The 25,933-nt window shown below is 35.1% G+C and overlaps 1 protein-coding gene across 13 annotated transcripts in view; it reads right to left on the minus strand.

Moving 5' to 3' along the window:
• Positions 1–25,933, minus strand: part of MAP4K3 (mitogen-activated protein kinase kinase kinase kinase 3) — a 192,214-nt gene that overhangs the window by 36,297 nt on the left and 129,984 nt on the right. For 5 of the 13 annotated variants that reach the window (XR_006815104.1, XM_045979484.1, XM_045979495.1 and 2 more), the window contains 11 exons: positions 25,748–25,879; positions 25,472–25,534; positions 25,301–25,382; positions 25,097–25,207; positions 22,132–22,210; positions 18,199–18,257; positions 16,844–16,906; positions 7,641–7,699; positions 3,734–3,769; positions 2,088–2,126; positions 1,795–1,848 (listed from right to left, as the gene is read on the minus strand). Coding sequence is in view for 12 of the 13 variants with exons in the window: in XM_045979484.1 (XP_045835440.1) it covers positions 1,795–1,848; positions 2,088–2,126; positions 3,734–3,769; positions 7,641–7,699; positions 16,844–16,906; positions 18,199–18,257; positions 22,132–22,210; positions 25,097–25,207; positions 25,301–25,382; positions 25,472–25,534; positions 25,748–25,879 (777 nt within the window). In the remaining variant the exon portion in view is untranslated. Of the gene's footprint in view, positions 1–1,794; positions 1,849–2,087; positions 2,127–3,733; positions 3,770–7,479; positions 7,492–7,640; positions 7,700–16,843; positions 16,907–18,198; positions 18,258–22,131; positions 22,211–25,096; positions 25,208–25,300; positions 25,383–25,471; positions 25,535–25,747; positions 25,880–25,933 lie in introns of all 13 variants that reach the window. The other 8 variants (XM_045979485.1, XM_045979488.1, XM_045979489.1 and 5 more) reach the window with 8 other exon arrangements.

Raw genomic sequence — 25,933 nt, forward strand, 5'->3', positions numbered from 1 at the left:
CTCAGATGAGGAAAGGGAGGCCCGGAGAGGCTAAGTGACTTGATTCAAGATCACAGAGTAGTGAGGTAGAAAGGAAAACCTATGCCTCCATGCCTCCCGCTGACAGTCAGGTGTTACTCTACCATGAAACTGCACCTTTCTTTAAGGGGGGAGGGAAATCTAAAAAAAACTAAGTATCAGTGCTTACATAAGTGAAAATATTCCCTCTTTAAAAATACACTTATATCATGGGGCACCTGGGTGGTTCAGTGGGTTAAAGCCTCTGCCTTCGGCTCAGGTCGTGATCCCAGAGTCCTGGGATCAAGCCCTGCATCAGGCTCTCTGCTTAGCGGGGAGCCTGCTTCCCCCTCACACCCCCCGCCTGCCTCTCTGCCTACTTGTGATCTCTGTCTGTCTGTCAAAGAAAGAAAGAAAGAAAGAAAGAAAGAAAGAAAGAAAGAAAGAAAGACCTTTAAAAAAATATACTTATATCCACTGTGTTTATTTAAAACATATCAGATGAAATTTAATCAACCAAGTACAAGCCTCTTTGTAGTTGTAGTAATAATTATAGTATCAACCAATTACTACATGACATTAAATTACAAGATATATTTACCACCTTTGTCAATTAGTTTCTTTCAAAGTTCTTTGTCATCAGCCAGTGCTATGAACTGAATTTTGTCCACCAAAATTCCTATGTTGAAGCCCTAACCTCCAATGTGATTGTATTTGGACATAGGGCTTCTAGAAGGTAATTAAGGTTAAAGGAGGTCCTAAGGGTGGGGTCCTGATCCAACAGGACCTTCTAAGAGGAAAGGAGATTATTCTTTCCTTCTCTTTTTTTGTGTACACACTGAGAAAAGACCATGTGAGGACACAGCAAGAAGGCAGCTGTCTACAACCCATGAATAGGGCCCCACCAGGAACTGAATGGGCAGTCACTTTATCTCAGACATCTGAGACCTCAGAGCATGACAAATTTCTGTTACTCACTCAATTCACTGTATTTTCTTATGGCAGACCAAGCTAAGACAGACTCGCTAGGTACCAAGAAGTGGGGTAATGCTATAACAAGTACCCAAATATGTGCAAGCAGCTTTGGAACTGAATAAACAGGTAGAGGCTGGAAGAGTCCTAAGGTACAGGCTATAAATGAGGACGCTAAGAGTGATTCTGGTGAGTAGCCAGAAAGGAGAGCTGGAGAGAGTTTCCATCTTCTTAGCTAATACATAAATAGTTACCAACAGAATATTGGTAGAATATGGACATTAAAGGCCATTCTGCTGAGGTCTTAGATGGAAATGATGCCCGTATTATTGGAAACAGGAGGAAAGGGGATCCTTGTTACAGAGAGGCAGACAACTTGCCTAAATTGTGCTTATATTCTAGGGTTTAGTGGAAGGTTAACCGAAGTCCTAAGAGTGAGGTCCTCATAGGAAAATGGGGAGAGACTTCTGTCTCTGCATGCATGGATTGAGGAAAGCCCAAGTAAGAACATGGAGAAAAGGCAGCCATCTGGCAGGCCTGAAAGAGACCTCTCACCAGGAACTAAACTGGCCTGCAGCTCGAGCCTCAGCCTCCCAGCCTCCAGAACTGTGAGACCAATTTTTAAACCACCAGGTTATGGTATTTTGTTAATGTTCCTTGAGCTAACACAACTAGAATAAGGAAAGAGAAAGAAACTGTGGTTTAACCCATAATACTATGTTACTAAAGATATTAAAATTCCTGGCAGTATAAGCTGTCAGATTTATGAAATCAAGTCAAATGACACCTTTTTTTTTTTTAATCAAAAACAGAAACAGAACTTACTGTTTAGATTCATCATCATCCCCTTCATCATCTTCTAAATGTGCCACATGCCCTCTAAGGACAAAGGATAATTCCACTGTCACTAAATGGACTTTACCAAAATGGCTTAAGAGTAAATTTTTAGAAAATGCAGGAAGGGCTACTGGAAGACAGAATTTTATTTCTGCAGCTTTGTAGAACTCAGAATTAGACAACAACAAAACAGCTTTGGGCTATATGACAGAGAAGGGGCAAACAGAATTTACTCATCTATAACATAAAGTATTTTAGGCTTAATTAAAAATCAAAATTACCGCTGATGTAATTCTTCTTCAACAGACTTCAGAAGACTCCTTAAAACAAAACAAAAAAAATACTGTCAATATATATAAGCAAAGGAATACCAAGTTATTTTCATCACTTTAACCTTATCCATAAATTTTAAAATTACTTTTTCCTATTTACTAACATCTGCTACAATGATCTCTATACCATAGAACACCAAGTTATATTTAACGATATGTCTGTATTTTCTGTTGCTAATGTCTTCATACATGTATTTGAAATGAACAAAAAAATCCCAATGTTTATTGGAAAATACCAATTCAAACAGAGGACAACCCACCATGAAATGTCACAATAGGACTGACAAAACCATAATTGCAGGGTCATAGTCAGGGGTTTCCAGGATTCAAATTTCCCTGGAACATTTTACCTGACACCTGAAATTATATTTTCTTTTTCTTAAAATAAGGAAGGTGACACACTTTAAAAAAACATGCTCTCAGGCAATCCTACAAAATGAAACTCAACATGTTGGATCTCTGCAAAAGCATGCATGCATGTGATGTGAATACATGAATGTAGTAGCACTTTGCTTCCACAGAAGACACTCACTTACCTGACAGATCTGTTCTCCAGTGGTGTACTGGCAAACACATTTACACTTTTGGGAGACTAAGCCTGTATCAGACCAGGTGCGAGGATTTTATCATTAGGAACAATTTATGAAACTTTGATATTCAGGAATGTAAGAGCGCACTCGTGGCATTCCTGAAGTTCCCTTACTTCTTTTCACTGCAAGTTCATGCAGCGTATCTCCTACGTTACACTCTGCAAGTGTAAACACTCTGCAGCTTTCGTAAAGCCAGTGGGATAGGGAGAAAAGTGGTTATTAACAGATTACTGAGGTAAAAGCGAGTCAACAGAAATTTACTCTCCTCAAAAGCTGCAAGGCAGTACCTTCTAATTATGTTCCCCTCTGATATATATTGGAAAAAACTGTGCTTAGAATTATCCAAACATAAAACCAGAGAAACTGAGAGGTATGGTTAGCTGGTCTAAGCAATTAATTGAATAGATTTTGGTCTTTAAATATTTTAATTAGGCCAGCTTACTAAAAACCTAATAACAAAGCTCTAATTCAAGTTTAAAGGACATGGGAAAGCCATAAACTAATTGCAAATCTTATTTTGCAGGTTAAAAAAAAAACCCGAGGTATTTTAGTGAAATCTATCACCTAACTCCCAAAGCTCGTAAAGGGCTAGCTCTAGGAAGGCAGGAGCTTCTGACTAGAAGCAGGATAGCAAAATGATGCCAGGTTGTGAAGCAAAGACAGCCTGAATCTGAGTCCTGCCTCCATCCCTGTAAGCTATGTGGCCTTCAATAAGTTACTCTGCGGTGCTTCAGTTTCCTTATCTGTAACGCAGGAATTATAACGCACCTATATCCAAGTGTTTATCTCACGATACCCTGAATATGGGTAAAGTGCTTAGAATAGGAATTTAGAATATAGTAACTGCTCAATTAGCATTTTCTTTATTATGATTGAGCAACATTTCTTTAAACTAGCAATTCTCAAAGTGTGGTCTAGGGATCTCTGAGGTCCCTTGGTCTCCTGTAGGGCGTCTGCAAGAACAAAACTACTTTCATAATACATATAATACAAAAACGCATTTACCTTTTGCATTCCTGTTCTTTCATTGAGAATGAAATTCTGGAGTTTTCCAGAGATTAAAAAATGCATGATAACACAACAGATTAGTAGCAGATATGAGAATCTAGCTGTCTTCTATTAAGCCAGATATTAAAGAGATTCGCAAAAAAAATAAAAAACAATGCCACTTTTACTACTATTACTTTGTTTCAGGAAAATAGCTGTTTTTCATAAAAAATGTTATTAGTGGGCCTCAACAAAAAAGTCTTTTGAATTATACCAACATAAATAGAGTCTATTATCACAATTATTTGCTGCTTCTAAGTCTCATGAGAGAAATCAAGTGGTGCTATAAGAAAGGTTATCATAAAGAAGTGGCATTTAAATTGGTCCTTAATGATGAGTAACTTTTTTTAACACACACACACACACAAAATGTTACTTATGTTAACATGTAACGGGTATATTACTATTTTAAATAAGGAAATATTTTGAAAAGTTCTCAGTGTAAATTTCCAATACTATAAATATTGACAGTTATAAACCATATAAACAAAAGCTCACTGGAGTCCTCAATAATTTTTAAGACTGTAAAGGATCCTGAGACCAAAAATTGAAGAACCACTGCTTTAAACTATTTTACTAAGGTAAACGTAGTATGTCCGAAGTGTACAGTGGGCTTTTATATCATTTTAGAAGATACAAAAAACATTTCTTTTTTAAACACATGACAACAGTTTTGGGGGGCACCTCTTTATCCAGTAGATATTCAAATTTGAAAATAATTAAGAGGGAAATTAAAAATGTAGTTTATTTTCAATTACCATATTTAATTGGACTTACATGGTATTCCACTTTTTAAAAAAGGATCTTCCTAAGAGTGTTAGATTCTCCAAGAGTAATAGAGAAAGGTTAATAAGAACACAGAAAAGGAGCTAGCCTATGGCTAAGGACTCACATAAATTTTTTATTTATTTACTTGTAAATCTCCTATTACGTATTGCAGATGTTTTGTTAATAAAGTTACAGAATTCATGAAGTTTTAATGAAAAGAAAGATATACAATTTGCTTTTCAGGCTTTATAACAGAGAAAATGAAACATGGCTAAATTTGCTAAGAGGTTCATTTACAGTAAATATTGTATCTTGAGAGCCCTAGAGAAAAATGTGACACTGATACAATAAACAGTATCACTATTCACTAATCCACATGGATTCTTATGGAAATTTCAGAAAGTAACGAACAAAATAAAACAAAAATGATGCCCAGAGATACTGAATTACTAAGTCAATCTAACATAACTTAGAAATCTGGATGAAAAGTTAAAAATGCAACAATATGCTATCATAGATTAACTGGTGAAGTGAAGAAACTGATACAGGAAGTAAAAACCACAGCCAAAATATTTAGCATATTCAAATTAGCTAAGAAATTCATGCTGCTAAAATCTGAAATTGCCTAAATGGCTCAAAATAATCCTTAAGTATTGTCCTGATTATATTTGAAGATAAAACAAACTTCCTATTTCTTTAAACCCAAAGAGCAGTTTTATTCACTCATATTCATTTGTTCTTACAATCAACAATTACTGCGTAAGTACTACACGTAAGGGTAATTGGTAAATATTTATTAAACCCCGACTGTCCTAAATGCTTTGCAATGATTACTACATTTCACCCTTGGCACCTTACAAGGCAGGGACTATTATAATCCCCATTTTACTAGAGAAAACTGAGGTAAATTTCTCAAAGTCACATAGCTTACAGGAACAGAGCGTTCTGACCCCAGATCTAGCATTTATTACTACTACACTCAATTGTGCCAGGAACTGTGTAATTCAGTTACACTTTTCACCCATATTTAAGTCTTTAGAAGAGAATTCATCTTTAGAATTTTTATTCTACATTAAAAACAAAATCAGAAATAACTGTTTTTTTTAAAAATAGTATTTTGTTGGTTTTAAATGACCAGAAAAGTTGATCCCAATAATAACAGCATTCAAAAGAAAAGAAAACCCAGTAAGTCAAAATACATATCATTCTGTTAAAACAAACAAACAAACAAACAAACAAAAAACTATCTTAGTTCCTGTTTGGTCTGGAATAGGTAGAAACCCATAAATGGAAATCTGTCTGCCTGATCACCTATGGAGAAAGCAGGAAATCCTGTGAGTTTTAAAACACTGCCTGTCACAAGAATAAAGCAGACATCAGTACAGTAAGAGAAGTGCTACATCCATGCTCATGTCACATGTATGTATATACCTATACACGAAACACAGCCAAAGGTCAAATGTTTGGCTAACCTACCTTGCCAGTGATTCGTTATATAGAATACAGTTCCTTAAGCAGGGATCCAATTAATCAAAAAATGAAGGTTGGGCAAATTATTAACATTTTACCTAGCCAAAGTATCTATATACTATGAAAATGTCTCAACAATCAGAAATTAGACTAAGGAGTCTGGAAAAGATTTAGTGATGGGCCATATTTTTGTTTGCATTTCTGTAAGTATATAATTCAAAAAATATATTTAAAATGAACCAAAAAGGGATAAATGAAGTATTTCTCCAAATTATCCACTGTCTCTTAAATATACCAAAATTTGCTAATACCATGACCTTAAATTTAGACAAAAAAACCATAAAAAGCACTCGAGAATTTTTATTTGCTAACCACTGTAAGACAAACTTTCTTTGCTGTCCATCAACAAATCAGGACAGATTATAAATAGCATATAGTTAACCCTTTAGATAAAATTTCATTTTTCTACAAGGGAAATTTTATTTTATTTTTTATTTTTTACCATTTTAGGAAACCTAAATCAGGTTAATTAAAAAAAAACCCAACTTCATTGTATTTAACTGAAGTTCAGCTTAAATCAAAACTAGTATCATTTCTTTAGGTGGTCATTCAAAGTCTTTCTCTGTGTTGAGAAAAGAGAATGTATTTAAACATTTAGTCTATAAAAAAAGGAGAGAGACATGACTTTGCATTATCTTTCAATCTGAGCTACTCGTCTTTAGTCACCATTTCTCAAGGGCTTAAAATATGGGTGTATGTATACTTCTCAACTCTCTAAGTGAAATCATAGGTTGACATTTTAAGTTGTTGTGATTATTAATATCTACATTGCTGGGAGATTTTGGCAAATTAAATTAATTTTGTAGTTCCTTACAAATTAGATTTTAAAATGATAATCTCTTCATGAACTCCGGAAATGAGAACCTACTGGGAACAGCAAGGGTCCCGTCCCCTTACCGTGCTGACTCAGGACTGCGGGCAACTTAAACTGTTACACCTTGCAAGGTGCCTTTTCACCCCAGTGCTGTACCATCCTGACAGTGCCTGACATATAGGAGGCCTTTAATAATTGTTGGATTTACTTCTTGCATGAATTGGTAATGCTTAAGACCCTAGACACATTTTAACTACTATCTACTTTTTGAAAAGCTCTTAACAGCTAAAAGTCAGGATAGAGATTTCTGAACAGTGTGAATGTTCCCAGCTATTTTCAGAGCGAGCACACCTGGAATATGCACCAGTGCAAGTTTTATAAGGAATAACCAGGCCAACTTTAAAAATAAAAAATCCTGAAACATATATTATTTTAGTTGGAATGTACTTCATTTTTTCTAACAAGTAAGGTCTACAAAGTAGCTTGATATAAAAAATTTAAGATGACTGTCCCCATCAGGACAATTACCGACTAAATGATTAGCAAAGCAGCAATGAAGAAAAGTTAAAAGCATATTATAAAACATACCTACCAGACTTTACTTCTGGAAGTATTAAAATATATCACATATTAAGTATTATATATAATAAAATATACAATAAATATAAATACAAAATATAATAAATACATTAGAATATAAAGTAACTTAACTATTCTTGAATTTAAATTTAATTTAAAAAGAACTTTACTTACTTGTTTGCACCCAAAAAGTAACTACTTTGGTGTCCTTGTCCATATTCTAGCTGTAGATCCTAATAGTATAAAATAACATATTTAGCAAAAGAGTAGTATATTACAAATCATGATACACAAATATATGTATTTCAAGAGAAGACCCAGACTGCAAATAAATCTGTACTGCTATATGTTCTTTAACAAAAAAAGGCATAGTAGGACTTCCAACAATAAAAGATGTCAGAAGTCTGTAGTTGTGGTTTACATATTTATTTAAATTCAGTATTTTTCTGGGAATTTGTTTGAGTAATATATGCAAGATTCATTTATGGTTATTGCTTTTGTAATTAAAATTTATAAAAATCAGTTTTTAGAAAGAAAAATGCTCAAATAAGACATTTGACATCAAGCTATAATGAAGCAAAAATGATTACAGAAGAGAACAAGCAACAAAAATCTTGACCTTGTATGTAAGATCTGCAATGCTGTATATATATACACATTCACGTATTTCTATTATTGCTTCATGCAGATAATAATTTATTTTTATTTATTATTTATTTATTAGCAAGATGGAGAGAGACCACAATTAGGCAGAGCAGCAGGCAGAGAGGGAGAGGGAGAAGCAGGCTCCCTGCTGAGCAAGGAGCCCGACGCGGGGCTCGATCCCAGGACCCCAGGACCATGACCCGAGCCAAAGGCAGCTGCTCAACTGACTGAGCCACCCAGGTCCCCCGTAGATAATAATTTTTTAAAGATATAGAATAGGGTGCTCTTTTTAAGTAAATTATATAGATGAACATGCACAAGTTTGTAATTACACTTAAAGGGTTTTTAGTAATTCTTTAGAGAGTTAAGTAGCAAAACGAGTATCCTTAACTAAACATTTCCACTGAAAGCTACACGTTGTAGAGAGTTAAGAACTGAAATTTAAAGGGACTATAACAATATATCTCCCCAACTCAAATGCCTTCTTGAGGGAAAAAAAAAGTTTTCTAACAACAATGGAAAGTACAAAGTAAAGCTTCCTTTCTATTTCAAGCATGGTTTTAATAATGAAGGGGGAATATTTAACATTTCAAATTAATTTTATTTTCACTAGAATATAGTGTACTTAAAGTGTTTTCTAATTATACAAGATATTGCCAAATGCACAATTATACAAGATATTGCTAAATCCTGATACCTCCTTTGACTAGCCTTCCAACACTGTGCAGGAAAAGGTGCAACCTTTTCCATGTCTCCACATCATTTAATACACAGTTGTCTAGCACTTAGACTGCCTTTTAATTAATTCATTTACCAGTCTATAAAAATAGGAGCCAGGCTGTGAGCTCCTCAAACAAAGGGAAACTGTTAAATTCATCTTTCTTCCCTAACAGCCCAGGGTCTAGAATAGTACCCAGTACACACTAACTAGGCCCTTAAAATACATGCTTGTTTAAACACCGATAGTTTATTTTCCTGTAAAGAGACAACTAACACTTCAGCCTCATTAAGATATACAAATTCTAGGTCACAAAAATACGAAGCCCAGCAATATAAGGATTCTAAGCAATACATTGCATTTAAGTGAAAAGCACTTTAACATTTAAGTACCGCAGCACCTGTCAAAAAGATAACTGATGAAAAACGGAACCAAAACCATGGTTCAGACAAGACTCAAATTTTGTCTTCTTCAATATTTCTGTGTTTTCATGCATAGTAAATGTTCTTACATAATAAATGATAGAAAAGATAATACATCATAAATAAGATTTGTCAACTCTCACATGGGTATCACAAAAATTCCAATGAAAAAGGACACCTGTTCTAATTGATAATAATGTATCTTAATAGGATGATAGCACTGTTATCATAAGACTGCCACAGAATTATGCCGCACAATTTAAGTGGTCATGACTTTGTACAGGAACCTTTAAACTTTGGCACTCGGGAAAGAGAAGGACTAATCTCAATGAATGCACTTCTAAATTCAATTTGTTTTCTTCAGCTATAGGTAACTGTACCATCTCTACCATACCCAGAAATCTCTTTAGCCAACAGAATCTCTTAAGCCCTTATCAAATGATGGCTTCCAAAAGCATGCATTTGTGTAGAGTGCCCATGGTTTCTGTTACATGAACATAGATGTAGCTGTTGTAGGAATAGTCACCTTATAATACATGACAACTACCAGGTTGATGATAATGATTTTTAAGAAAAAAATCAATTGAGATTAGCAGACTACTTAGGAAGGTAAGAAAGGAGTCTAAAATAACTAGTGTAGCATTTTAACAGAAAAATTGAACATAGGTTCATATGCAGAACAACATTCAGGCTAGGAAGAAGCTGTAGATACATTTAAGTCAGATGATTAAGTGCATCATGTATCAAGCCCTACCAGGAAAGCAAAAATTAAAAGGGGCTGATTCTTTATTAATTCCTTCTCCATAAATCAAGTTATGTTTTGAGCAACCATGGAACAAAAACAATGTCCTAGGAATGTCATCAAGTAAAAGAATTATACTAAGTCCTTTTAATAAGCATTGAATCTCATTTAGCTCCACTATTATTTACTTAGAACCCTATTATATGCCAGAATTCAGACAGTAAATCATTCAAGGAAAATGAGAAGAAATAAAAAGGAAAGGAAGAAAAGTAAAATCTGGGTAAAGTTAGTATCTATTTATATATCTTCAAAACAGTCTAAGAAAGATTGATCTAAAATGCATGTCAAGAAGTACTTGGAAGCTATACTGTAACAGAAAAATGCTACCAAAACCATGGATGGAAAAGCACTCAAGATAACCCTACATGATGGTAAAACGCAGGAAACCTTTGTAAGCTAAATAAGAATACATTTGAACATGCCAAGAGAGATATAAAAAAATTAGCAGCACAAATGAGACAGCTTATTAATGAACAACAATGTTTACACGGTAAAGTCAAATAAGTAACAAGGACTGAAAACACACAACAGCCTCCTCGTATAGATTCAACCTGAATGCTCAAGCAAAAATTGAAGGTGGTTACTTTAGCACAATGAAAATCTTTTTAGGTCAGAAAAAGCCTAACTTCAGTTTTAATGAATGGGGAAGCAGAGAAAGCACTGAAAAAAAAAAAATAAATAAATAAAGGACAGAACATAGAACAGCAGAAAAGGAAAATACATGCTCAAGAAAATCTTATTACTGTTTTTTATAAACCCCTTAGGAGGCTGCAAAGTCTACACCTGATGAAAAAAACAGCAGAAGTTAATAGAACTGGTACAGCTGGCTACAGAAACATAAAAGAAAAAAATACTTAAGCAATTTATTTTAACCAACAAAAAAGAGAACAGCACAAGAGAATTTTTTCTCATCAAAAAATGAAAGAATTATAATATGAATAAAGTCATTTTAAGACACCTTTTAATATGGTAGATAATTTATAGAAGTAAAAAACAACTGAATCGTGGACAAATAAAAAAAAGACTTTATTTTTTAAAAAACAGAGAAGCCAGTGAGGTCATAACACTAACAGATGAGCACTAAGCAGTATTCATGACTTACATGTCAAACTTGGAAATAAAGATCAGCAGGATAGGTTTGCCATTCCAGAAAATGTCCTATCATTGTGCATCTATGAAATAAATTCTCCTTAGAAACTGCCTTTATTAAGTATCAAGTAAGAAAAGTAACCACACCACTGAAGCTTAACGATAAGTAACAGTTTAACAAACTTGAAATAAACAAAGTTAGTATTTACTGTACTTTTTCAGAATAAATTAAACTTTTTTAGACTTTTCAGTTTTGACTAAGTAAGGGGTAATTTTAAAGTACTTTTGTTATGTTTACTGATAATGATCAATTGGGTTGATCTTTCTGATGTTTTTAATTATAATTAAAATATTTTATTCTTACTTTTTTGGGCCTACCTTACGTTTCTTCAGAGCAAAGATTATATTACTATTTATGTTCCTCCACAGCAATTAATATAGTGTTTTGCATGTAGTTAACTTTAAGTATATTTTTCATTGGTATATGGGCTAAAATATCCAGTAAAATTAGGCAAACTAGAAAAAAATTGTCCATCAGTTAAACAGATGTGTAATCTTCTAATCTGAAGACAGGATTTTTTCACATCAGATAAATCCATTTTATGGTTATGGGCCAAACTCTTACTATTTTTTAAAATAATGTATTTTATTGAATCAGCATATCCAAAGTACTATCATTCCACCATATAATAAATATAAAAATGATTAAGGATGTTTCCTTTTCTTTCTTTTTAATTGAAGTAGAGTTGACACATATCACATTAATTTCAGGGGTACAACACGTGATTCAAAACCTTTATACATTACACGGTGCTCCCCACCACTGCAGCTGCCTTCTGTCACCACAAGTTACTACAACACCACCAACTATATTCCCTATGTTGCACCTTTATCCCTGTGACTAATTTATTCTCTAACTGGAAGCCTATACCTCCCACTCCCCTTCACCCATTCTGACCATCTCTCACCCCCTCTCTTATGGCAACCGCCAGCTTGTTCTCTGTATTTAGGGGTGTGTTTCTGCTCATTTTTTTTTTTTTCCTTTTTGGCTTGTCTGTTCACTGCTTTTTTAGATTCCACCTGTTAGTGAAATCATATGGTATTTGTCTCTGATTTATTTCACTTAGCACACCTTCTAGGTCCATTCACGGTTTTGCAAATGGAAAGGTCTCATCCTTTTTTAAATTGCTGAGTAATTAATAATCTGGGCTGTGTGTGTGTGTGTGTGTGTGTGTGTGTGTGTTTCTACCACATCTTCAGCCATTAATCTATCTATGAACACTTAAGTTTCAACATTTTGGCTACTATAAATAATGCTGCAATAAACAGAGGGGTCCATATATCTTCTAAAATGAGTGTTTTCATTTTCTTTTTGGTATCTCTGATTTTAATTTTTTTCAGGAACCTCTACACTGTTTTCCATGGTGGCTGCATTAATTTAATTTACATCCTCACTTAACAAAGTGCACAAGGGCTCCTTTGTTCCATATCCTTGCCAGCACTTCTTATATCTTGACTTTTTGATTCTAGCTACTCTGACAGGTCTTGAGGTGATATCCCATTGTGGTTTTGATTTGCATTTGCCTAATGATTAGTGTTGCTGAACATCTTTCCATGTATTTGTTGGCTATCTGCTGTCATGGGAAAATGTCTATTCAGGTCCTCTGCTCATTTTTTAATCAGATAGTCTTTTTTTGGTGTTGTGAATTTTTTTTAGATATTTTGGATATTAACTCTCTATTGGATGTATCATTTGCAAATATCTTTTCACATTCGATAGCTTACATTTTCATTTTGCCGATGGTTTCCTTGTCTGTGCAAAAGCTTCTTATTTTGCTGTAGTCCCAATAATTTATTTTTGCTTTTGTTTTCCTTGTCTCACATATCTAGAAAACTGTTGCTAAGGTAACAAAGGAGATTACTGCCTATGTTTTCTTCTAGAAGCAAAATTCTTATTATTTAATTATTGTATCATGGTGAGGCTTTTTAACTTTGGCATCTTCTCAAAATCTGCAGACCTTTTTTTACTAACAATTCTGGAAATCAAGCTTTGTTCTCCTGGTTTCATACATTATGATTATCTAATTAAAACAAATCTCTGTACTGTAATAATGAAAATTGAGATGTAATAGTCTCAATTCACTTACAAAATTATAAAATGAATACCCCTACTACTTAAAACAATAAGAAATCACTGATGGTATCAGACATTTAAGCAGCAAAGTCTTTAAAAAGGTAAATGTTTTGGGGTGCCTGGGTGGCTCAGCTGGTTAAGGGTCTGGACTCCTGGTTTCAGCTCAGGTCAAGATTTCAGGGTCATGAGCTTGAGGCCCCCATGGGCCACACTCAGCATAGAGTCGGCTTGAGATTCTCTCCCTCTCCCTCTGCCCCTTCCCTTGCACATGTGTGTGGACTCCCTCTAATAAATAAATAAATAAAATCTTTAAAAACAAACAAACAAAAAAAGGGGGGGTAAATGCTCCCTCTGGGTCCCAAAATATTTATAGTTGTCATTTTGGTGCCAAGTGCCTACTAAGATGGCAGCCAGACATTTTGGGTTCATCAGGTTTCTAGTGGCAACAAGTATTTCTAACAGCTGGAAATCTTGCTCACAGTGCTAAAGTTTTAGGACTGGTGAAATTAGGTTCACACCCATTAGGATAGCTGTCGTGACACAGACACATACACACACACATCCCCAAAATAACAAGTGTTGATGAGGATATGGAAGAATTGAAGCCTTTGTGCACTGCTGGTAGGAATCGTAAAATGACACAGCTGCTACGAAAGTGGCATGGTGTTTCCCTCAGAGATTAAATGTAGAATTATTACATGATGCAGCAGTTCTCCTTCTTGTTACATGCCCCAAAGAACTAAAAGTAGAATCTCGATAGATACTGCACACCCATGTTGACAGCAGCACAATTCACAACAGTCAAAAGGTGGAAGCAATCCAACTGTCCATGATAGATGAATGAACCAACAAAATGTGGTACAGATGAGTGGAGCACGCGCGCACACACGCACACACAGGAACACCATTCAGCCTTAAAAAGGCAGAAACTGACACATGAAACAACATGGATGAATCTTTAAAGATGTGACATGATACTAAGTGAAGGGAGCCAGTCACAAAAGGACAAGTATTGTATGATCCCACTTATATAAGGTATATCAAAGAGACAGAAAATAGAATGTGGTTGCCAGGAGCTGGAAGGAAGGGGGAATGGGAGCTCTTGTTTGATGGGTAAGGAGCTGCAGTGTGGGAAGATGAGAACGTTCTGGGGGTGGATAGTGGTGATAGCTGCACAATGAATGAACTTAATGCCACTGGACTGTGCATTTAAAAATGGCTACAGCAGTAAATTCGGTGATATGTATATTTTACCACAATAAAAAAATAACTATGGAACATATATATGTTCAGTAAAAAGAGAGATCATGAGTGTGAGCTCAGTATTCATGGAAAAAAACAACTTGATGCCATGAGGTAGCGGCAACATGGACACTGGTTTAGGTTTGAATTCCTGAGCCAGGCTGCTTCAGTCAAACCCCACCTTGGCCATTATTTAGCTCGGTGGTAAGATCAATTTCAACTCCTTTATACCTTAAATCCCTCCTCTGTAAAATAAGGATTTTAAGTTATTAAATTTGAAGTGATTAGAATGCCTTGTGTTTAAAAACTTGTAGATAAATGTTAGCTTTTATTATCATCAAAAGTGAACTTTTGAAGACTGATTTTATAAACTGTAGAATGTAACAAATATGTCGTTCATCACTCTTCTGCCAGGACTGTCTAACTAGTTGACTGTCCCTAAAGCCCTCTGTCGTAAGAAACTCCTGACGACTTGGGGGTAGGGGCAATTCCAGGGAACAGAACCAAGATAACTTATTCGGGTTACTAGGTTGGTTCCAGAAACATAGGGCACAGAAAGGAGTAACTGTAATTCTAAAGACTATGTTTCTGGGTTTGTTGTTATTTTTTCTAGACAATATTGATAAATAAGTCAATTTAAACTTCTGATTCTGTGGTTTGACAATGACAACGAATTCAATGACAACGAATTTCACTGTCATTCTAGCCTACATATATGTAATTCTGAAAAAATCTTTAATCTGAAAATTACTGACTGTTTTCTTCAGACATTTCATTTCTCTTGCCCCTTTGGACAGTTAATTCTCAATCCTTACAGTTTCTGGTCCTCTCTGGATCATCTGATGCATCCTTCTTTCTTTTTTGACAGTCCATGTACTGATTCTTCCAGCTTTTCAACTGCTTCCTCCCTCTCTCCCATGTTGGTTCTACCATTAAGCGCAAAACACAGGGATCACCCATCATGGTAACCTGTTTTCTGCACTCCATCCTCCTTCAGCCCTAACTAGTGAACATATGCAGTTTCATGGTTCCATCTACCATTTCTTCTTTGATGACTTCACTCTTCCTCTTTTGAGCTAATCCCATAATTCTAGTACTACTAGTACTACTAGTACTACTTTCAGCTCTTTATCTGCCATCTCTCAAAACTGTGGTCTGTGCTGATGATCGTTCCTGTATCAATTCCCATGAAACACTGGAGGCATCCGCCCATTCTCTTCCTGAAGAATCTATAATGCTTCCTACAGTGAAATCAGTCCTAGTAGCTTCCAGAAGCCAGATAAGCCACATTAACCCAAAAGCGTTTCTCTGATTTCCATAGCACATATTACGTATGTTAACCTCTTGTCATTAACAGTCACCACCTGTTGGCAATCCATTGCATATTTTGTTGCATGGCTGAAAGTTTGTATGCCCAAATATTTTTTGCCCATCAAGACAACTTTTTCCCAGAGAAATTATGTGTAAATAGTCTCCTCCACTTTCTACAAATATTACAGGGCATAGATTTAAGAATGTATATAATCATTTAAGCCAACCAGAATTGAAAGAAGTACGTTATTAAAGCAGAGAGAAAGGGAAGAGAAGGAAAATTCCAATGAAAAGGCAAAAAGTAAAATCTAGGAGTAAATATGGAGGCAACTTGGAGTCTTGGCTAGCTACAGAGAAAAAAAAACATTTAATAGCAACTATTAAACGTAGTATTTATTTAATATTTACCAGGGTTAATTTTCCTCTTTTCTTACCTAATGATAATACAGCCTTAATATTTATAACTTCAGGGAGGCTTTAAAAATCCCAATTTCAGCCTGAGAAAACTGGATATTACCTAATGCTACAAAGTTAAAATTTCATCTGAGACTCATTTCATTGTTAATTAGGGATGCTATTTTTGAAAATTATATGGATGCATTAATATATAACATATAAAAGTTGTTTAATATATATGAATGGATATGTATATATACACACACACATATATATGTGGATGGTTTCTAGTTCATTAAAATAAGTCACAGTATTAAAACTTAACATTTTTATATGAAGAAGTAATTTAAAAAATACATTTGAGAAAATTAAGTACTTTTTATTAAAAAAGGAGAAATTTTAAATTTTTTATTATAATATATTTGAGTAGATAAATCTGCATAACTTGACTTGGAAAAAAATAGCTATAAACAATATAAGGAACCTTGCTAAATGGCAGGAACTTAAAAAACAATGCTTAAACTGGTTCATTAAAATTGGACAAAATATTTGATCAAAAACCCAAAAACAATTAAGACTAAACAATGCTGACAAAGAAAATCAGAAGATAAGAAATACCAGATTAGATCTTGCAGTGTAGTATATTTCTTCTGAACTGTCCAAAAAACCATCACTGTCGGGCTGTTTAGCAGAGACCAAGAAACCCAAGTTATTTACACTTAGACTAAAAGCCACAAAGTCACAAAGGGAAACTGTCACAAGTGAGGTAAGTCCTGCTAACATAATTTTATTAAGGCAAATGCTAAGTCAAATCATATCAAGGAGCTTCTAAAATATCAATAATGCAACAACTTTGCTCTGTGATGCAGTTATTAAATTAGTACAGAATTTAAATACATGCAATGCCAACTTAAAAAGAGAAACAGAAAATTCCAACTGCCTTAACAAAATATTATTAGCATTTATAAACATCATGACTAGACTACTTTTTGTTCTTAACCTTCTTTCACCCTCTATATAAATGTTGGGCTTAAGTATTTTAATATAATCATTTAAAGAATTTTTACTTAACACTCCTTTCCTCCATGCTGGTATACTGAATCAGAATAACTCCATAATTTAAAGGCTAAAGATACACTTTGTACATATGCATTTAGTCAAGTGGGATAAAATAAGCATTAAATTTAAGAAGAAAGTTCCCATTTCAATCCTTAGTACTTATTCACAGTTACTTCCTTCTCATTACTGAATAGGAAAGAAAAAAATGAAACCTACAGTCTGGAGCTGCAGGAAACTATTTCATTAAGATTAATTTTGTTGTTAAAGTCTTACTTTTTATTCTTCCATAGAATATTATCATCTCAAATATTTGCAAAACATGTTGCTTCTAAGACTGCTTTTAAAAATATATTATCATATGCCTGGAAGGCATATATAAAACATTAAAAAGAATCATGAAAAGAACTTCATATAGTTAGCAAAGCCTTAAATGAATGACCGATTTGATCTAATGTGTATGCCTAGTCTCTCCTGAGTTTTAGTCCAGATTTGACTCTACCTTGATGTTTAGAAAACTGGCTTACACTCTTAAAAGACTGCCCATAAATTCAGTGAGATGTGCTTTTATTGGTCCAACATTCTAATTTGAAATAGTACCATTTATCCCAATAAATGCATACACAAAAAGCCCCTCAAAAGCTGAGAAACAAAAATGGAGGGGGAAAAAAAAAAAGAGGCCAGCATTAAAAACATGTAATCAGAGAATGGTAAAACCAGTTTCTCCTAATTTTGAGAATATTCAATCTCAGCAACACAGATTTATTTTTTATAAATTTCAGAATTACTTACCTTTTTATTTCCCCAAATGCTTTTGAAAATATCAATAACTAGATTTTTTTTGTCAGTACCAATATCACAAAAACTAATTAAAATATTTATTTTCAGTGTTAACATTCCAAGACTACACTACTTACAAGTTCATGATGTGGTTCTGTTTCCTTCCTTAAGGGTGGATCAAATTTCACCTGGCCAACTAAAAAAGAAAAGAAGTAAAGCCATGATCTGTATCTATGTTCTTAATGATGTAATACTTTTAAGTTACTCTATGGCAAAACATTTAATTTTATCATCTATCACATAGTGATTACAATCCAAAGATTTAAATGAAAAATCTGTTAGCTGAAAAAAGCCCAGTAAAGTCTAGGTAGGATATTAAAGCTTAATCTATTAATTCTAGACCTCTTCCATAGTAAAAAGAAAGAAAGAAAAAAAAAGATGATTAGCAAAATTACAGTTAGGATCTAACTTGCTACTTTACTGTGACCCAGCACTAGCTACAGGCAATCTAAACTCAGGATTTAGGTGGGGAGACAGCAAATGAGGCAGAGTACTTTTGGAAGCCAGCCTTCAAGATGGCCTCTAATGATTCCTGCCCTCCTGGTGTTTATAAATGTGTGTAGTGCCTTCCCACATGACCAGGGCTGGTCTGTGTGACCAAATGAATATGATAGTGACGGCCTATCACTTCCAAATGAGGCTTCTTCAATAGTGGGTTCTTCGTACCTGTCCATACACAGTCAAACATCAAGGACCATAAGGTAACTTTTAGTAAGGTATTAAAATTAATATATATATTTCACCTTGACAGAGGCCTAGTGAACAGCCTTCACCTACATTTGTCATCAATTAGGAAAATTAAATCTATAATAAAGTTGCATGAGGATAGTTAGTGGATCTACCTGCCTTGAGCTATTGTTACATGTGAACAGGTCTGCTTTCCCTGCATGTATTTCTTTTTGTTCTTTTTTAAATATTGTATTTATTTATTTGACAGAGAGAGAGAGAGAAATCACAAGTAGGCAGAGAGGCAGGCAGAGAGGGGGGGAAGCAGGCTCCCTATTGAGCAGAGAGCCCGATGCAGGGCTCGATCTCAGGACCCTGAGATCATGACCTGAGCCGAAAGCAGAGGCTTTACTGAGCCACCCAGGTGCCTTCCCCGCATGTATTTCTTAAAGCAAGATTTACTTATCATATTTTTTTTTAAGAGGTTTTTTTTAAAATTTTTTTTTTAAGATTTTATTTATTTATTTGACAGAGAGAGAGATCATAAGTAGGCAGAGAGGCAGGCAGAGAGAGAGGGGGAAGCAGGCTCCCTGCGGAGCAGAGAGCCCGACGCGGGGCTCGATATCAGGACCCTGAGATCATGACCTGAGCCGAAGGCAGCGGCTTAATCCACTGAGCCACCCAGGCGCCCCTTTACTTATCATATTTAACTGAAGGCAGAGAGGATTCCCAAAAGCGAAAGAATAACACCTTTTCTGCAAATGTGTCCATTTTCATATGAATGCTACCTAAACACCATTTAGTTTAATAAGGAGAAAACCTTGGTTGCATGGAGAGATATCAAGTAACTGTGAACATCAAAACATTATCAAAATAATTTTCCCAAAGCCTGTCTTTACGGTTAACAACATTATTAACTATTCTATCACATCTCACATAAAATCATAAAATATTCTAAGAAAGCAGATATTAGAATATGTATAAGATTTAAAAGCCTCAAATATCAAACTCATAAATTATTAAAAGTGGTGGTTGCTACCACAACACACTAGAGGGACATGACACCTTTCTTACTGGCAAATAGGGGAACAGGGAAGAGCTTTACCTGCTCCCACCAAAGGAAGGGCGTATCAGAATCTCAGAAAAACTGGAGTACTGGCATCTCGTTTCATATAGCCTATTCAGGCCTATGCAGTTAGAAGCTGAGAATTACTAATATAAATTTGTAAAGAATGATTCAGAAAGAACTGCCCTTTGGAATAAAGAGCCTGATAATATAATTTTTTTAAAGAACTGGATAATAAGATAAAAGTACTTTATATCAGATTTTCATTAGTACTAAAAATAAAAAGTTTTCTAAATCAACAACATAGATATCTCTGATCACCATCTGTATTATTAAAGAAATGATAAAGACATCTTGTAATTGCTTTTTGTATATTAGAAAATAGGAAATGCTTATATATATGGGTCATATAACTACATAATTTTGTGTGTGTGTGTGTTATATATACTAAGGTTGTCATTTTCAGAAAAATATGTTTGGAGGGAAATTAACAAATTTAAATCATCTGGCTTCAGATGGAGCTTTAAAAGGTTATCTTTTTTTTTTTTTAAGATTTTATTTTTTATTTGCCAGACAGAGATCACAAGTAGGTGGTGGGGGTGAGGGACAGGCTCTCCGCTGAGCAGAGAGCCCAATGTGGGGCTCGAGCCAGGACCCTGGGATCATGACCGGACCTGAAGGCAGAGGCTTTAATCCGCTCAGCCACTCAGGCTCCCTAAAAGGTAATCTTAAATATATTCACACAACCAACTGCTGGCAAACAAGTACTAAGTCCCAGTTCTGGGCTTTTTGTACAATGCATGGTATTTTCTTTCCTTTTTTTTTTTTTTTTTAAATTTTAAATTCTTTATTAACATAAAATGTACTGTTAGTCCCAGGGGTACAGGTCTGTGAATCGCCAGGTTTACACACTTCTCAGCACTCACCATAGCATATACCTTCCCCAGTGTCCATAAACCAACCACCCTCTCCTTACCCCCCTCCCCCCAGGAACCCTCAGTTAAGAGTTTCTTTCTTTTAAGAGCATTTTCAAGTAGCACCAGCACAAAGCTTTTCTAAGAACCTAATACACAAGTGTATGGTCCAGCCAAAGTTTCAAAGGAAAATCTGCAAAGGACCTGCAGTATAAAATCAACAAACCATGATGAGGTGGTTTCTGAAACACAGCAGTGTTAGTGAAAGACGACTGGGCTGGAAGTTCAGAGATCCCAGGCTTGCTGTTAACGTGGTGTATGACTTCATCCCACAGGCAAATCTCGGCATCTCTGCATTTTTTTTTTCTATTAAATGGTGATAGTGTCTGCCACTACTTATTTAGATTTTCAGGCAAAGAGATGGCTTCATCTTAAAGTATGAAACATACTATTATCATTACTAACCTAGGTAAAAATTGGGAAAAGTTTCTTTGCAGTAGTTATCTTAAGTTACCATACTGCCTAACTTCACTAGTCATTTTGGGATATCAGGTCTCTCAGGATAAATCTTTAACCCATGGAAAACTATTACCAGAAGTCTCATTGCACTAAATTAGCATTCCAAGTCACAGAGAATTAATGCTTCCAAGAAGAAAAAAGAAGTTTAGGCACTAGTACTCCACATTCCCACTGGCAGAGTTTTCACTGGTGGGTTGACAGTACAGATTCCATGTAAATGAATGGTCTCAGTGGGCCCGTAACACGGGTGTCCATAAGGAATACCTGGGGGGCTCTTTTAAAAGATTCCTGGGCTGACTCAGGACCCAGTGAATCAGGATCTATGGAAAAGTGGGGCTGGAAACCCACTTTTAAAGGTGCTCAGGTCATTCAGATGCTGAGCCAGTTTGCAGATCTCTACACCTCTCCTTGCTATTCAAAGTGTGGTCCTTGAACCATAAACACCTACAGAACTCGGGAGCTTGTGCGAAGTGAAGGACCTCAAGCCCAGCCGCAGATCCACGGAATGGGAAACTCTACTTCCACAAGCTCTCTAGGTGAGTCACACACCCACCAGTTTAAGAGGCACTGCCTCGATTATCCTGTCCTGCCTGGTCAAGAATTTTATTCCTCTTCCCAGACTGTAACAACATAAATACATCCCATCCCACGTCCCCTCTCTTGCCAAAATTCCCCAGAACAAGGTAAAGGAAATTCTTTCTGCCTTAATTAAACTCTACATTTAAAAAGATTTACTAAGAAAGACTATTTGGAAGAAAATGAAACAAAAATAACTGTAACTAAATTACAACTTGAAATCTTATTTTTCTTTGTTAAATTACGAAGTGTGTATAGTATATACTTACAGTTTATCTCCGAGCGTGTTTTTTCTTCTCTTACATTTCTGCTTGTTGAGTGTATTCTATGCGGTACAGCAACAAGAGGCTAGGAAAGACCAAAATCAATGACATGTGGCATTTGACAATCAAGTCACAGCCTGGTCCACAAAATTACTCAAACATGAAAGAGATACTCCATTTTATACAAAAATGGGACAAAATATAATGAATCTGTGATTTTTTTTTTTTTTCTCAAAAAGAGGCAACTATAAACTGGGAGCTTCTAAGATTATGGATATATTTTATCCACAGCAGTTTTCCAATAAATGTTCTCTGAGTTGAATATATATAAATACATAAAATTGAGTGTTTCAATAATTCAACGGCAGTTCAAAAGCTGCAGCTTTCCTTGTTGCACAACAGAATTGTTTTAATTAAAAAAATCTGTCTCAAGTTCTTTTACCAAAAATAATGAGATAAATAAAATGAAATGATGTTAAAGGTATTCGTGATCTGTGGTCTTTTTACTTAGTAAACATAATTTTTACCCCTTTATGTTTTTTTTTCCTTGTAGGAGTAGTGCTCTATTTTCTTTCCTTTCACTGTATTAAAATCTCTGTGTATCACCACACTCAGAGAGAAACATTTCGGGTGAGGGGAAGAGGTGGAGCAGTGATAAGTTCTCACTGCTTATCACAGACATTCCTCCAATCTTTTGAGGAGCACAAGGGGCCCTATCTGTAAAGCCTCTGAAGCTCCATCCCAAACACTTTGAGATCTCACCTTACGAGGTGATGCCAGCATCTATTTCATGTACCAAACAGGGGTTTTTTCTGCGTGTGAAACGCTTGCCTTGAAGTTATTACCTTTGAAGGAGATACACTCTTAGGCATATCTTCGTGGAAAATGTAATTCATAAACACTTGAGCTCAAATGATCAGATTCGAAAGGTAGATCAAGAACAGGACCCAAGTTATTCTCAGTATAGGCACATCTCAGGAAATAAAGCCACATGAATCTAAAAGACCCAAATACTGAAAATACTGACGTAGAAAAATAGTAGCAAAAGTCATTTCAAAATGGAAGTATGTAAACTTGACACATACAGTGATTCGTAGTTTACAAAGCGCTTTCATATACCTGAGCTTATTTTGTCCTCAAAATTACTTAGGAACCTAGTACTATTCTTCATTTTATAGATCAGAACACTGAGACTCAAAATTAGGGTGCTCAGCTAATTAGAAAGAGAGCTGGGGAAAAACCCCTATACTTCTGATCACAATATATAGTAGCAAAAATAGGTATCACATCCGGTTAGTCACACAGATTGCTATCATCAGTGAACATGAATAAAATCCACAACTGCCTATGAGAACAGTTTTACTTTCCCAGCTTAAATGGTTAACTGTAAAATTATTAAATCTTAGAATGCTATTCATAGTAAATGGATTAACATGTAGAAGAAAATTCTATCAAGTAAATAATCTATAGAAGTTTTTTTTTGCAAAAAAAAAAGAAACATTCGTTCTCACTGGTTCTAATATTTTAAGTAACAGTACACTAGGTACACATTAGTTTTACTATTTTTTTCACCTTCCTCATACATTTAAAACTGAGAGTAAGAGAATTTTTAATATTTTGACAAAAATTTTTTAAAGTCACAAAACAACTGTGGTTTTCCCTGCTGATTAGATTAGGATCGCTTTGCAGGGTGTCTCAGCTTACAGGGTCACTTCTACAGTCCTGTGTCACCATGCAAACTGAGAACTGCCTATATGTTGAATGATGGCAGATGAGTTTATAAAACCCAAGTTTGTTTGTTTTTTTTAAAGATTTTATTTATTTATTTGACAGAGAGAAATCACAAGAGAGGCAGGCAGAGAGAGAGGAAGGGAAGCAGGCTCTCCGCTGAGCAGAGAGCCCGATGTGGGACTCGATCCCAGGACCCTGAGATCATGACCTGAGCCGAAGGCAGCGGCTTAACCCACTGAGCCACCCAGGTGCCCAAAACCCAAGTTTTTAAGAAACAAAAGTAAGCAAAACAACAAAAATAATTTTTCCTTTTATAAGATCAGTAATTCTTCATGTTTCTTGGGTTTTGTTTTCAAACTCTTTTACAGACCTTGAACAAAAGGGGCAGATAGCTGATTTAATTATAGCTGTGTAGTGATGGCAAGCTAGAACAATGGTGAATTGATAGGTTCTCTCTGACTTAAGATGATGTGCAACTATCTTTCTGCCTACTGATAGCTATCATTCCCGCAGTACCATCAATGAAATTTATACCATTTTAAGTACCTTCCAAAAAACCTGTCAGGCAGGGTCAAGGCTATCCACATCAGTTATATACCCAATAATAAAATTCTGCCAGGTCACATTTACTAAGTTTATGTTAGGTGCCACAATTACTAGCTGAGCTAGGAATTTTAAATATGCCAACAGAAAAGAGAGGCTTCCTTTAATATCAATGCTTCTATCATTAGTTACTCTCTAACAACTATACTGGCTCATTTTTAAACATTTCTATAGTGGATAATTAGGGTTTTAGGCACTAACAAGAGTACACTTTCTACTAACTACTAATAATTCATCAGGTACTGTACAAGGGTATTTTTTAAAAGAGGAAAACCGAACCGAAATTTTGAGTATATTCTAACATCTGGTTTAAGTGCTTCCCATTTGTGTTCTCTCTTATAGTGGAAGATTTATTTGGTAACATATCTGAAATGACCACTTTGAAATAACTACAGTAATTTCACCAAGTGGATTAGATGTTCCTGTCTCTGCCATTTCAAAAAACAGTCACCCATAAGAAGCCAGTAAGAAAAACCCTGCACGTGACTTCCCTAAGAGATGCCGAGTCAAAGACTTTAATTATTTCCTTAGGAGATTTTCATTTGAACTAGACCCGGAACTTCAAAAAATTGATTGAGATGCACATACTTATATACATATGTGTTAAATATACTAGGTTGGTAAAGACAATTCCTACCTCAGGATCATCATCATCAAAATCATGGTAAGTGGAATGATCCGGATTATTCACTTTATCCAACAGTTCAATTGCCAAAGATCGTGTCAAAGGTTGTGTGACAAATGGGTGCTATAAAAGTAACATAATACAAAACACTCATTAGAAAACTAAGTGGACATTTTATTTTTTGAAAAAAGACGTATTTCAGGGCAAAAATGATACCTGTAGTAACTTTTCAGCAGTAGGTCTTTTTTTTGGATTTTTGGTAAGTGCCATTTTCACGAAATGATGAAAACTATTTGACCTAAGAAATTTTGGAAAATTACAGAATTTTAAGTTTTAGTTCTTTTTTTTAACTCATGATTATAAAGTAACTAACACAAAAATACTTACCACTTCATTTTATCCTTTAGTTTAGGAGGCTGAAAATTACTTTTTGTCATTAGAAATAATGCTCTGAAAAATCAACAACAAATTACACAGCATTTTAAGATTTCACATTTTAATATGTAATATAAATAATTCTATTACTATTAAATAATACTATTGCTACTAATAACGTAGAGCAAGACTAAGAACATTATTTGTTCATGATGTAACAAATACTGGGCAGGGGTAGGGAATTACCCTTAATCTGAGTACAGAGTTCTTCAATTATGACATACTGACCTCATTGGGTGTAAGTCAAACATAGGTGGCTGAAGCTCAGCGAGTTCTATGGCAGTGATTCCTACTGCCCAGAGATCGCAGAGCTGATTGTAACCCCCTTTCCTCTCAACAGCTGCAACTTCTGGTGCCATCCTGAAGGAAATATTCCAGGAGAGAAAAAAAAATGAAAACAAAAAACAACTTCTA

This window comes from Meles meles, chromosome 15 (assembly GCF_922984935.1).
Source record: "Meles meles chromosome 15, mMelMel3.1 paternal haplotype, whole genome shotgun sequence".
Taxonomy (NCBI): Eukaryota; Metazoa; Chordata; class Mammalia; order Carnivora; family Mustelidae; genus Meles; species Meles meles.